This window comes from Podarcis melisellensis (assembly GCF_964234715.1).
Source record: "Podarcis melisellensis genome assembly, chromosome: 13".
NCBI classification, from domain to species: Eukaryota; Metazoa; Chordata; class Lepidosauria; order Squamata; family Lacertidae; genus Podarcis; species Podarcis melisellensis.
This window is the reverse complement of record NC_138545.1, coordinates 41,811,830-41,822,610: the sequence shown is the minus strand read 5'-3', so window position 1 is coordinate 41,822,610 and position 10,781 is coordinate 41,811,830. Positions and strand designations below refer to the sequence as shown.

General features: G+C 46.6%; 1 protein-coding gene and 1 long non-coding RNA gene across 2 annotated transcripts; one reads left to right on the top strand and one right to left on the bottom strand.

The window, feature by feature from the left end:
• The first annotated feature begins 114 nt into the window (after positions 1 to 114).
• Positions 115 to 9,394, top strand: CCDC43 (coiled-coil domain containing 43). Its single transcript, XM_081884546.1, has 5 exons — positions 115 to 317; positions 2,806 to 2,893; positions 5,532 to 5,676; positions 7,285 to 7,370; positions 8,570 to 9,394. Exons 1-5 carry the CDS (start codon positions 153 to 155, stop codon positions 8,755 to 8,757), a joined length of 672 nt encoding a protein of 223 aa, XP_081740672.1. The 5' UTR covers positions 115 to 152; the 3' UTR covers positions 8,758 to 9,394.
• Positions 8,854 to 10,594, bottom strand: LOC309354452. The gene is made up of 2 exons (XR_014162314.1): positions 10,465 to 10,594; positions 8,854 to 10,267 (listed from the first exon to the last, which is right to left on the bottom strand). It is a non-coding gene; the product is annotated as an uncharacterized lncRNA (long non-coding RNA).
• Between the last annotated feature and the right edge of the window lie 187 nt (positions 10,595 to 10,781).

The following is a 10,781-nucleotide window of genomic DNA, read 5'->3' as shown; positions in this document are numbered from 1 at the left end:
GACAGAGAAAACGGCGTCGCCTCAGCCCTTTCTGCAACCTCTCGAGGAGGCGGGTAAGCGCGAGCTGGCCCGTACTGCCCATGCGCAGCTTCCGCCGCCGTCGCGCAGGCGCGCTTCCTCCTCCTCCTCCCCAGGGTTGGTGGCGAGCCAAGATGGCGGCGCCCTGCGCGTTCGAGCCGTGGCTGGAGGGGCGCCTGGCTGCACTGGGTCTCGACGGGGACGTGTACGGCGGGTACATACAGGGCGTGCTGCGCGAGGCCGAGTGCGACGCCGAGCGGCTGGAAGGGCTGGCGGGGGCGCTGGCGGCGGGGGAGCAGGTGAGCGCGACACCCACCGCACCGCATTGCAGCGCCAGGGGGGAAAGGGGGCCGAGGCGACCCTCTCCGTTCTGGAGCTTATTTCGCCCCTGCCTGTCTGGAAGCCAGGTTCTCCCGTGAGCAACTTCTGGGGGAGGGAGCTGATCTGGATAGCAAGGAGTGGGTTCGATTCCTCCCCACAGGCCTTGCCCTGCTATGGGGGCAGCTGCCTCGGGCGCCCAGTTGTGAGGGGTGGTGGAAAGGTGCCTAGAAAAGTGCCCCTCGAGCTAGATTTCTGCCTTCACGTGGCTGGCACGCTAGGGAAGCAACTGTTTTGGGTGGCATGCACCTCCTACCCACCCCACCAGGGTGCTGGACCCGATCTGTGTCGGTGGCACGTCTTGACCCAGGCACTGAAAGGTCTCTGTATATAAAATAATAATACAGTGGTACCTCGGGTTACAGACGCTTCAGGTTGCGCATTTTCGGGTTGCGCACCGCACTGAACCCGGAAGTACCGGAACAGGTTCCTTCCGGGTTTCGGCGCTCACGCATGTGCAGAACCACTAAATCACGCATGTGCAGGAGCGCCGAATCGCAACCCGCCCGTGCGCACACGCGGCGCTGCAGCTTGCGAACGTGCCTCCCACACGGATCATGTTTGCAACCCAATAATAATAATAATAATAAATTTATTTATACCCCGCTTATCTCACTGGGCCTCTCCATCCACTCTGGGCGGCTCCCAACAAAATATTAAAAACATGATAAAACATCAAGCATTAAAAGCATAAGTCAGCTTGAACCAGACAGAACTAGCTGAGCTGTGGGGTTTTTTGGGGGGTGGGGTGGGGGATATCAGTCAATATTATAATTTATACCCTGCCCATCTGGCTGGGTTTCCCCAGCCACTCTGGGCGGCTCCCAACAGAATATTAAAAACACGATAAAACATCAAACATTAAAAAACTTCCCTAAACAGGGCTGCCTTCAGATGTCTTCTAAAAGTCAGATAGTTGTTTATTTCCTTGACATCTGATGGGAGGGCGTTCCACAGGACGGGTGCCACTACTGAGAAGGCCCTCTGCCTGGTTCCCTGTAGCTTCACTTCTCGCAGTAACGGAACCGCCAGAAGGCCCTCAGAGCCGGACCTCAGTCTTTGGGCTGAACGATGGAGGTGGAGAGGATGCTTCAGGTATACATGACCGAGGCCGTTTAGGGCTTTAATGGTCAACACCATCACTTAATTGTGCTTGGAAACATACAGGACAGGTTCAAAATGGTCTCGGTGGCCACACCCAGTTAGCAGTCTAACTGCCACATTCTGGATTAATTGTAGTTTCCGGGTCACCTTCAAAGGTAGCCCCATGCAATGAGCCTTGTGTGGTGTACTGGCTAAAAAGGCTCATAGAATCATTGTACAGTATGAAGGGGTCCTGAGGGTCATCTAGTCCAACCCCCCTGCATCGCAGAAATTTGAACACACTGTTCCTGGTCCTGATCTAGCTTCTTGTCATGAACTTGGTTGGTATGTTGGTATCCTTTTTAAGCGTCCTGCAACCAGCTCTCCCTCCACCCGTATCTGTAATGTGAGGACAATGCCGATCTACGTTGCAGGGTTGTCGTAAGGGTTCCAATGAGATAATAGTCCTCCCCAGGTGTTCTATTTATTCATGGGACCGTGGTGGTGAGTCCTGTCCTCTCTCTTGTTGTATTTCCTCGGCCCCCTGTGGGTTGAAGGGTGAGCTTCTGAAACATGGAGGACCTGTGCTCATTGAGGCTCCTTGAGTAATTGGGAGGTTCCCCACTTCATGCATCTCATAGGACCAGGTTGGTAGACTGTGAATGCCAGCCATTTTCTTTTCTCAGATAATTCTCTCCATGAGTTGTAACTCTCATCATGCTTCAGAGAGAGAGAGCAAAGATCTGATATTTTGTATTGCCACAATAGTCATCAGTCTGTAGACCTGAAGAGTGTTTTGCTCTGTGAATTAGTCTCTTTACCTGCACTCGGCCATAGCATACCATACAAATATAAACATGTTACAGACATGTGATGTACAAAGTAAAAAAAGAGAGAGAAAAGTAGCTTTAAAGCAGGCTTCCTCAACCTCGGCCCTCCAGATATTTGGAGACTACAATTCCCACCATCCCCGACCACTAGGGATCATGGGAGTTGTAGGCCAAAAACATCTGGAGGGCCAAGGTTTAAGAAGCCTGCTTGAAAGTGTATCCATCTCTCTTATTTATTAAATTTGTATACCAACCTATACCTGCAGATCTTTTTACATTATAAAAAACACAAAAATACATAATAAAAACGAAAACAACTAAGCTAAACTTTTTGCTACACCTTGGTTAAATTCTGGGAGGGCTATGAGGGCTTTAAACAAAAATTGGCCAGGGGGCAGGTCCAGGTTTGGCATTCCAAGTCTCCCAAGTTGTCCCTTACTGTGTCTTTGTGATGGACAAGTCTCTTCCACTGACAAGCATCTTTTCTTTTAATCAGGATGAAGATGTACTACAAGAAGTTTGCAGAGAAATCGTTGAAAGGTGGTCAAAGGCCCAAAATGACGGAAGTAATGAAAAGAAAGAAGGTATTTCACATTCCTTTTGGCATCACTGGAGTGGTTGCCTATTTGTTATTTCCTATTTTCCTCCCCCTTGATCTGTCAGGCATCTGTTCCCTGGAACAGTAACGGAAGCTTTTTAGAAAAATTGTTTTCACTCTGCAGGTGAGGATCTCTTGAACACACTGTCTTGTCAGGAGATCTTGTTCCACACAATGTAGGAATTGGGCCTTTAGTGTTGTGGCACCTGCCCTTTGGAATTTGCGCCCCTTGAATATTAGACAAGCACTGTCTCTGTTGGCTTTTCGGCACCTACTGAAGCTCTTCCTCTATCCAACAAGCCTTTTAAATTGAGGTCTTTCTCAGCCTGCACCTTTATTGGAATTGTTTATAATAATTTTTAAAAACACTTTATTGTTTGTCTGCCTTGGCTCCTTTGTAAGTAAGGACAGGATAAATAAAACAAATAAGTAAAATAAAATAAATCTGAAGAGCAATTACAGAGTAAGGGAAAAATTACCCCCTATTCTATATTGCATGCATTTTATTTATTTATTTATTTATTTGGTGGTACCCATATACCACTCCATAACACAGTTATCTGGGCAGCTTGCAGTAAAAACTGTATATATAAAATAAAATATTAAAGCATAAATTCAAAACTATAGCAGTACAACAAAACCAAGAGTACATGAGACCTACAAGATTATAAACAATAGATTTAATAAGGATTTTTCAGTCTTCTGTGAAGAAATGGCAGAAAGGTTTATTAGTTATCGAGAGGTTAATAGGGTTACCTTGTTTGATAAAAGTTTGATATTTTTCCATAGGTCTGGCTATAACAGAACATTGGTTTTTGCCTTCGCAAATACAAAAGATGTATGGTACAGAAAGCAGATGTTGGTACTGCAAAGCAGCAACAGGAGACTTGAGCCACTTGTGGTGGGAAAACATTTAACGTTACTGGAGAATTATTACACAGATAATAGGACCAATGCTAGCAATGCAAAATAAAGTCCTGTGATATGTTTGCTTAATTATGTAAAACACTGTAATGTGCTGCCTGATCATAGGCTCCTCTTTTAATCTACAAGCTAAGGAAATACAAAGATGGTATTGATTTCATGTGTGTAAAATGACAAATTTAAACACTAATCTTTGTTACGTTATGAATGTTTGTATGTACAGCACTTGCATATAAATACATATGATGTTTACCGTATTTTTCGCTCTATAGGACGCACTTTTCCCCCTTCAAAAATGAAGGGGAAATGTGTGTGCGTCCTATGGAGCGAAGACACCATAGCCCCACGACCCTCTCCCGGCTGGAGAGGTGAGGCGCGGCTATGGCAGGATAGCCGTGCGTCACCTCTCCAGCCGGGAGAGCGCGCGGGGGGTTAAAGAAGCCATAGCCCCGCGATCCTCTCCCAGCTGGAGAAGTGATGCGTGACTATGGCAGCAGCCTCTCCGCTGCGCCTTTCTGCTGCTCCCTGACCTCCTCTTTGGGGCTGGTGGTGGGCTTCCCCCCGCCAGCCCCAGAGAGCAGGTCGAAAGGAACCTGAAGCCTGGAGAGCGAGAGGGGTCGGTGCGCACTGATCCCTCTAGCTCTCCAGGCTTCCAAGGTAGCCGCCTGAATGCACCCTAAACGACACCTTGTTTTAGAGCGGGAAAACAAGAGGGGGGAAATTCTCCCACTCTCTGCGCAGCGCTTCCTGCCGCTTCGCTGAAGGGGCACTGGGCAGAGAGCGGAAGAATTTTTTTCCCCTTGTTCTCCCCTCTCTAAAACAAGGTGCGTCCTATTGTCCGGTGCGTCCTATGGTGCGAAAAATACGGTACATATTTTTAAAAATCAAAATCTTTAAGAGTAGTAGGAATGTGCCCAGTGTTCTTAAAGTGACTTGGGTCTGACCTTCATCTTTCATGATTTCTGTGTTCAGCTCAAACATGTGTCATCAGAGCTTGAATATCTTCTGGAAGTGATGCAAGATTTGAAAAATGCATTTCGGGCAAGCAATTTGGGATGAGATGGGCGAGAAGTTATTTTAGGGGCCTGCTTAAAATACCAAACTGTTTTGATGTTGATTCCAAACGTTACTCGTCTTGTGCTCAAAATAGCACATGAAAACTGGCCACAAGCTGTTCCTCTCCAGTATCTTGGCTGTGCTGTAACTACAGAACATAAGGCCCCAAGGGTGAGATTCAAATAGGACTCAGCTCGCCTATGTACGTTTCCAAGCACAATTCAAAGTGTTGGTGCTGACCTTTAAAGCTCTAAATGGCCTTGGTCCAGTATACCTGAAGAAGCATCTCTATCCCCATCGTTCAGCCTGGACACTGAGATCCAGCTGCGAGGGCTGCGAGAAGTGAGGTTACAGGGAACCAGGCAGAGGGCCTTCTCTGTGGCACTTGCCCTGTGGAACGCCCTCCCATCAGATGTCAAGGAAATAAAACAACTATCTGACTTTTAGAAGACATCTGAAGGCAGCCCTGTTTAGGGAAGTTTTTAATGCTTGATGTTTTATCGTGTTTTTAATACTCTGTTGGGAGCCGCCCAGAGTGGCTGGGGAAACCCAGCCAGATGGGCAGGGTATAAATGTTGTCGTTGTTCAAGGGTGATCATGGACTTCTCTTTCTTTACCCTTGCTTTGTCCCCTTTCCTTCCCAGATGAGATCCAAGCTATAGCTAACATAATTGAAAAACAGGCACAAATCGTGGTGAAGCCCAAAGAGGTTGCCAAGGAAGAGACACTACAGAAGGCTGCCCTCCTGGCACAGTATGCTGAGGTGACAGATGATGAAGAATATCCTTTGTGCTGCAAATTCCCAAATCATGTTGAATCTACTCTCGGGCTGGCTGATCCATTAACTGTGGGGCTGGAGTCCATGGGTTCCTTTCCCCCTCTATTATTATTATTTGCTAGTTAGTTAGTTAGTTAGTAAGTTAGTAAGTATACAGTGGTACCTCGGGTTACATACACTTCAGGTTACAGACTCCGCTAACCCAGAAGTATTACCTTGGGTTAAGAACTTTGTTTCAGGATGAGAACAGAAATCGTGCTCCGGCAGCAGCGGGAGGCCCCATTAGCTAAAGTGGTGCTTCAGGTTAAGAACAGTTTCAGGTTAAGAATGGACCTCTGGAACGAATTAAGTACCTAACCAGAGGTACCACTGTACCTCCCTATGCCCGCAGGTCTCAGGGAGGTCACAACATAAAAACACAATGTAAAAACACAGAAAATATATATATATATATATATATATATATGCAAAACTCAATAAACCTCCTCCTCCCCAACACATTTTAAAAGACCATTGGATGTCGGTCAGCCAAAGGTCTGTATGAAGAGGAATGTTTTTGCCTGGCGCCTAAAGGTGTATAATGAAGGTGCCAGCCGAACCTCCCTAGGGAGAGCATTCCACAGACAGGGATTCACTGCAGAAAAGGCCCATTCTTTTGTTGCCAACCTCTGGACCTCGTGGAGGAGGTGCACGAAGAAGGGCTTCAAAAGATGATCCTTGGGTCCGCATTCCTATGGAGAGAGGCCCTTGAGGTCTTTATAGCCTGCTCTGCCCCATGAACTTAGTTTACAGTATACAGTAAATTACAGTATACAGTGGAACCTTGGTTCTCAAAGGGCTTAGTTGACGAACAAATCGGCTCCCAAATGCCGAAAACCTGGAAGTAAGTGTTCTGGTTTTCGAACTTTTTTTGGGAGCTGAACATCTGATGCTGCTGTCGGCTATTGTTTCTGGGTTGCCTGTGCCAATCGGAAGCCACACCTTGGTTTTCGAACATTTCGGGAGTCGAACGGACTTCCGAAATGGATTAAGTTTGAGAACCAAGATTCCACTGCACATGCATATTTATAGTAAAGTTCTCTGCCTTGGACTGTAAGAACATTCACTGTGGGTCAGTGTGTGTATTATGGGTTAATGAGGGGTAATTAGAGATCTGAAACTCTCCCTTAAAACAGATTTCAACAACGGCAGTCCATCAGATGGAAAATAGGTTTTTATTTCATTGCAGTATGCACCATTACATTGGCAGCCTGTGATTGTCACATATCCAACTGGTGCGGACTGGTCAGGCAAACTAACAGGAAAAAATGCTTTGAGATGAGTGCAAGTACAGATGGCTTTCAAAACGGACTAGACACAATCATGAACGGCCGGTTTATTGTTGCCTATGAGCTGCGATGGCTAGGAATCTGATTGTCAGCTTCTGGGAAGAAGCAGAGGTTGGAGATCTCCATCTTGCCATACTCCTCAAATGTCTTCAGAATATTCTGGCAATGGGGAATCAGATTTCAGTGTCTTGTTCGGCTTCACGGTCCTTTTTTTGAGGTTGTGGTCATGCTGTCTCGTCACCAGAACATCCCTCCCACCACAGCATTCCTTATCGCCCAAATCCTAATTAGTGACGAAATACCCTTAACTCGGCGCACTGAAGCAGATGGCGAAGATGATCCTGGGGCAGCAGCAGTGACCGTCAGTTCCGAAAAATGTATCCTTACAAATAGGGTATTCTGAGGCCACAATATTATTTAATGTGAGATGGGGAACGTTGACTTGAGAACAAAAGTGGGGTAGTAATTGGCAGGGAATGCTGTGTCTGAGGGGGTAGCAATTGTATATAGTATGGAATCTCTGGAAGGGAATCTTGAGAAGGCAGGGATGAAACAATCTTACTGGGTGGTGATTGGGTTGCAAGCTGTAGATACTGAGTTATGGAGTCATTTTATATCTGCCGTTAATAGGAAAAAATCGAGCTTGATTTCATGTGTTTCTTTTAAGCTAAATTGGCTGGGTTACTGTAGCTCATACGACAAATATTACAGGTAGTTTATATAGCACTTCCTAATCTCCAATCTGCTATATAGTTTTCATTGTATTACCTCTCAATACAAGTGAGGTTGGTTGAGATAAAGTCAATGGAAATCAAGGGTATAGATGAGGAAAATGTGGGAATTGAATGCAGGGATCCCAGACTCTAAATCATGGGTTAGCAAACTAAGGCCTGGGGGCCGCATTCGGCCCAATTGCCTTCTGGATCCGGCCCGCGGACGGTCCGGGAATTGCCACGTGGATCGGCATGGGGATTCTGATCGTTTGGGCTGTGCGATTCCCGCCCCCCCACACCACGGCAGCGCCTCCTCCCTCCCTCCTCCTGGCTTCTCGCCGCCCTGCCTAGAAGAGGAAGGGGGCTGGGCTTTGTTGAGCCACGGTTGGCTGAGCACCATTTTAAGCAGCCCCTCTCTGGAGCAAGCCCTTTTGCGCCGCTTATTGTCCTGCCGCCACCATTCGCAAGGCACAGGTGCTGCGGTTGGCTGAGCACTATTTAAAGCAGAGCAGCCCCTCTGGAGCCAGCCGTTTTATGCTGCTCATCGTCCCTCTGTGCCGCCAGTCCCTGCCGCTCGCATGGCACAGGTAAGCATCCACCGGGGCTCGTCCGGTGCTGTGGAGAAGGGAGGGGAGAGTTGTAAGGGGGATTTACCCCCCCCAAAAAATATAGTCCAGCCCCCCACAAGGTCTTAGTGACAGTGGGCTGGCCCCCTGCAGAAAAAGTTTGCTGACCCCTGCTCTAAATCTTTCCATGAACCAGCTTTGGTCAGTTGTTTTGATGTGCCAGTCGCAGGAGGAATGATGCTCATAATTCACTCTGTGTGTCGAGTTCCTTGTTCTCCTCAACTCCCTCCTTGTCAGCTCTGTTCAGAAACACAAACCTGGAAGCCGTTATGAATGCCCGGAAGCTGGAAAGAGAGCACCTGCGGGACGAGTCGCATCGGAAGAAGGAGCAAGACAAACTCCAGCGGGAGAAGGACAAGTTGGCAAAGCAAGAACGTAAGGAGAAAGAGAAGAAGAGAACACAGAAAGGCGAGAGGAAGCGGTAGCGCGGAACTACAGCTGGACTCTTCTCTTTTCTTCCCTCCCCTCCCCTCTGTCTGTTATATGGCACAGCATGCACACAGACCCAGAGTGCTCAGAGGAAGGAATCCTTTCAAACACTTTGGTGTGTGTTGGCTTTCAAAGCTGCAAATTTGTCCTAGGCAAGGACTGTGGGGAGGGGTGAAGGGAGTCCTCTGAAGCACTGAAAGAAAACTACACACACATTTTTGTTGTCCAATTTGTTGGGCTCAGTGGTCGTGGCCAACATCTGTAACCAAAGAACTGTGTGGTGGCTGCCTTCCCCCTCCCCTCGTCACTTTCTATTTTTATTAACTACACATGGGGAAACTGTATGGTTGAGGGAAATATTTGGAAACCCCTTTATATATTCACTGTAGCCAAAGGTTGCTTTTGGTTGGTGGAACTGTGAATGAAACTCAGTTTCCCATGTATGTATGCCAGGGAGAGGCAACACCCTTTATGAAGTTGAATTAAGAGCCTAGTACAGCACCCGTAATCTTCTGCAGCCAAGTGTCACCTAATTTTTGTTTCTTTTTCTTCTCATTTGGGGCTGGGCTAGTAAATCTCTAAACTTCTACAAGGTTGTATTATTGCCATCTAAGTAAAGTTCTGTGAATTTTATTAGTACGTGACATGTTTGAATCCTTAGCTCTTTGTCATATACTGCAGTAAAGCTGAGCTGGAATAGAGGACATAGGGACCAAAGCTGTTTGTAACAGGTTGCTCACAGCCCAGAGTCTGTGAGAAAGGATAGTTTGCCAGGGTTAAAGTTCCCAGTGAAAGGGAGAGCTGTGTGGATCCATCACGGTGTTTCGTTGCACCAGAAGCAGTTTAGTCATGCTGGCCACATGACCCGGAAAGCTGTCTATGGATAAACGTTGGCTCGCTCGGCCTGAAAGCAAGATGAGCTCTGCACCCCATAGTCACCTTTGACCTGGCTTAACCGTCCAGGGGTCCTTTACCTTTACCTTACTCTTGGAAGATAGTGAAGCTAAGGGCCAGAGTGTCCGGATTAGGGCTGGGCAATATTTGGTTTTCTACATTGCGATATATCACAATGTCTGAAATAAGGATGGAGCTACGTAGAAGCATTGGCTGTCTTCACTGTTTCTCCCACATGGTGATTTCTGCATAGTGCGCAGACACACCAGGATTCGTAATATATTGCCAGGTCAAAAACAATGAAACCGTGAACATGATACAGACTCAAAATGGTTTTGGACAATATATCAAGATATTGCTCAGTCCTAGTCCAGATGGACAATGGCAGAACAAGCAGGAGAGATGAGTCTGGGTGAAGGGTATATGACTATGTTTAAACTGGAGGGTCTTAGTTGCTGCTTCCCTTTCCATCTTAAAGAGGAAAAATCTGCCTGATCATTCAGGCTTTTTATCAGGCCAGTCTTTTTTTTCTTTGAGAGCTCTGTGGAAGAATTCTGAAGCTGCTAGAAAAAAAGGGACCTGGGATTTTCAGTGAAGGAAAAGGAGGAACATCTGCCATCAGACTTGAGAAAACAGGTTCCTGAGCTAAACCTTGGCACAATGTAGCCCTGGGTGGGAACGAAAAAGAGAGAGCTTGGCTGGGACCAGGGAAATGGAGCAAATCGCCTAGTAGTAAAATAACCTCCTAATCTTGGTTTGCCAAGGTCACATTCTGTCTTATAATTAATTAATTAATTAAATTTATATACTGCCCCAAAATCATAGGGCAGTTCACAACATGAAAATACAAAATGAGAAAATTCATAATAAAACCAAGAACAAAAATTAACCAATAACACCTCCCCCATTTAAAAGAACATACTGTTTTATTAGCCAAAGGCCTGGGAGAAAATGGACCTCCCTCCCTCCATCTTTAGTGTGTGTTTGCGCTATCAAGGATGATTTCATTTATAGAAAGGTGTTTATTGCCAAGGGAAGGAAACTGCTTTCAATAGGTGGATTAAGTTTGGTGAACAAGGAGTTGGAAGGAAAAATGGAAGACTCATTGCAGGTGGATTCTAGGGTG

Excerpts from the sequence above, each read along its gene's own strand:
- CCDC43 (XM_081884546.1), top strand. The coding sequence starts at position 153 with ATGGCGGCGCCCTGCGCGTTCGAGCCGTGGCTGGAGGGGCGCCTGGCT. Across the intron at positions 2,894-5,531 it reads AAGTAATGAAAAGAAAGAAG|ATGAGATCCAAGCTATAGCT; the intron begins GTATTTCACATT and ends TTTCCTTCCCAG. Across the intron at positions 5,677-7,284 it reads GATGATGAAGAATATCCTTT|TGACGAAATACCCTTAACTC; the intron begins GTGCTGCAAATT and ends AATCCTAATTAG.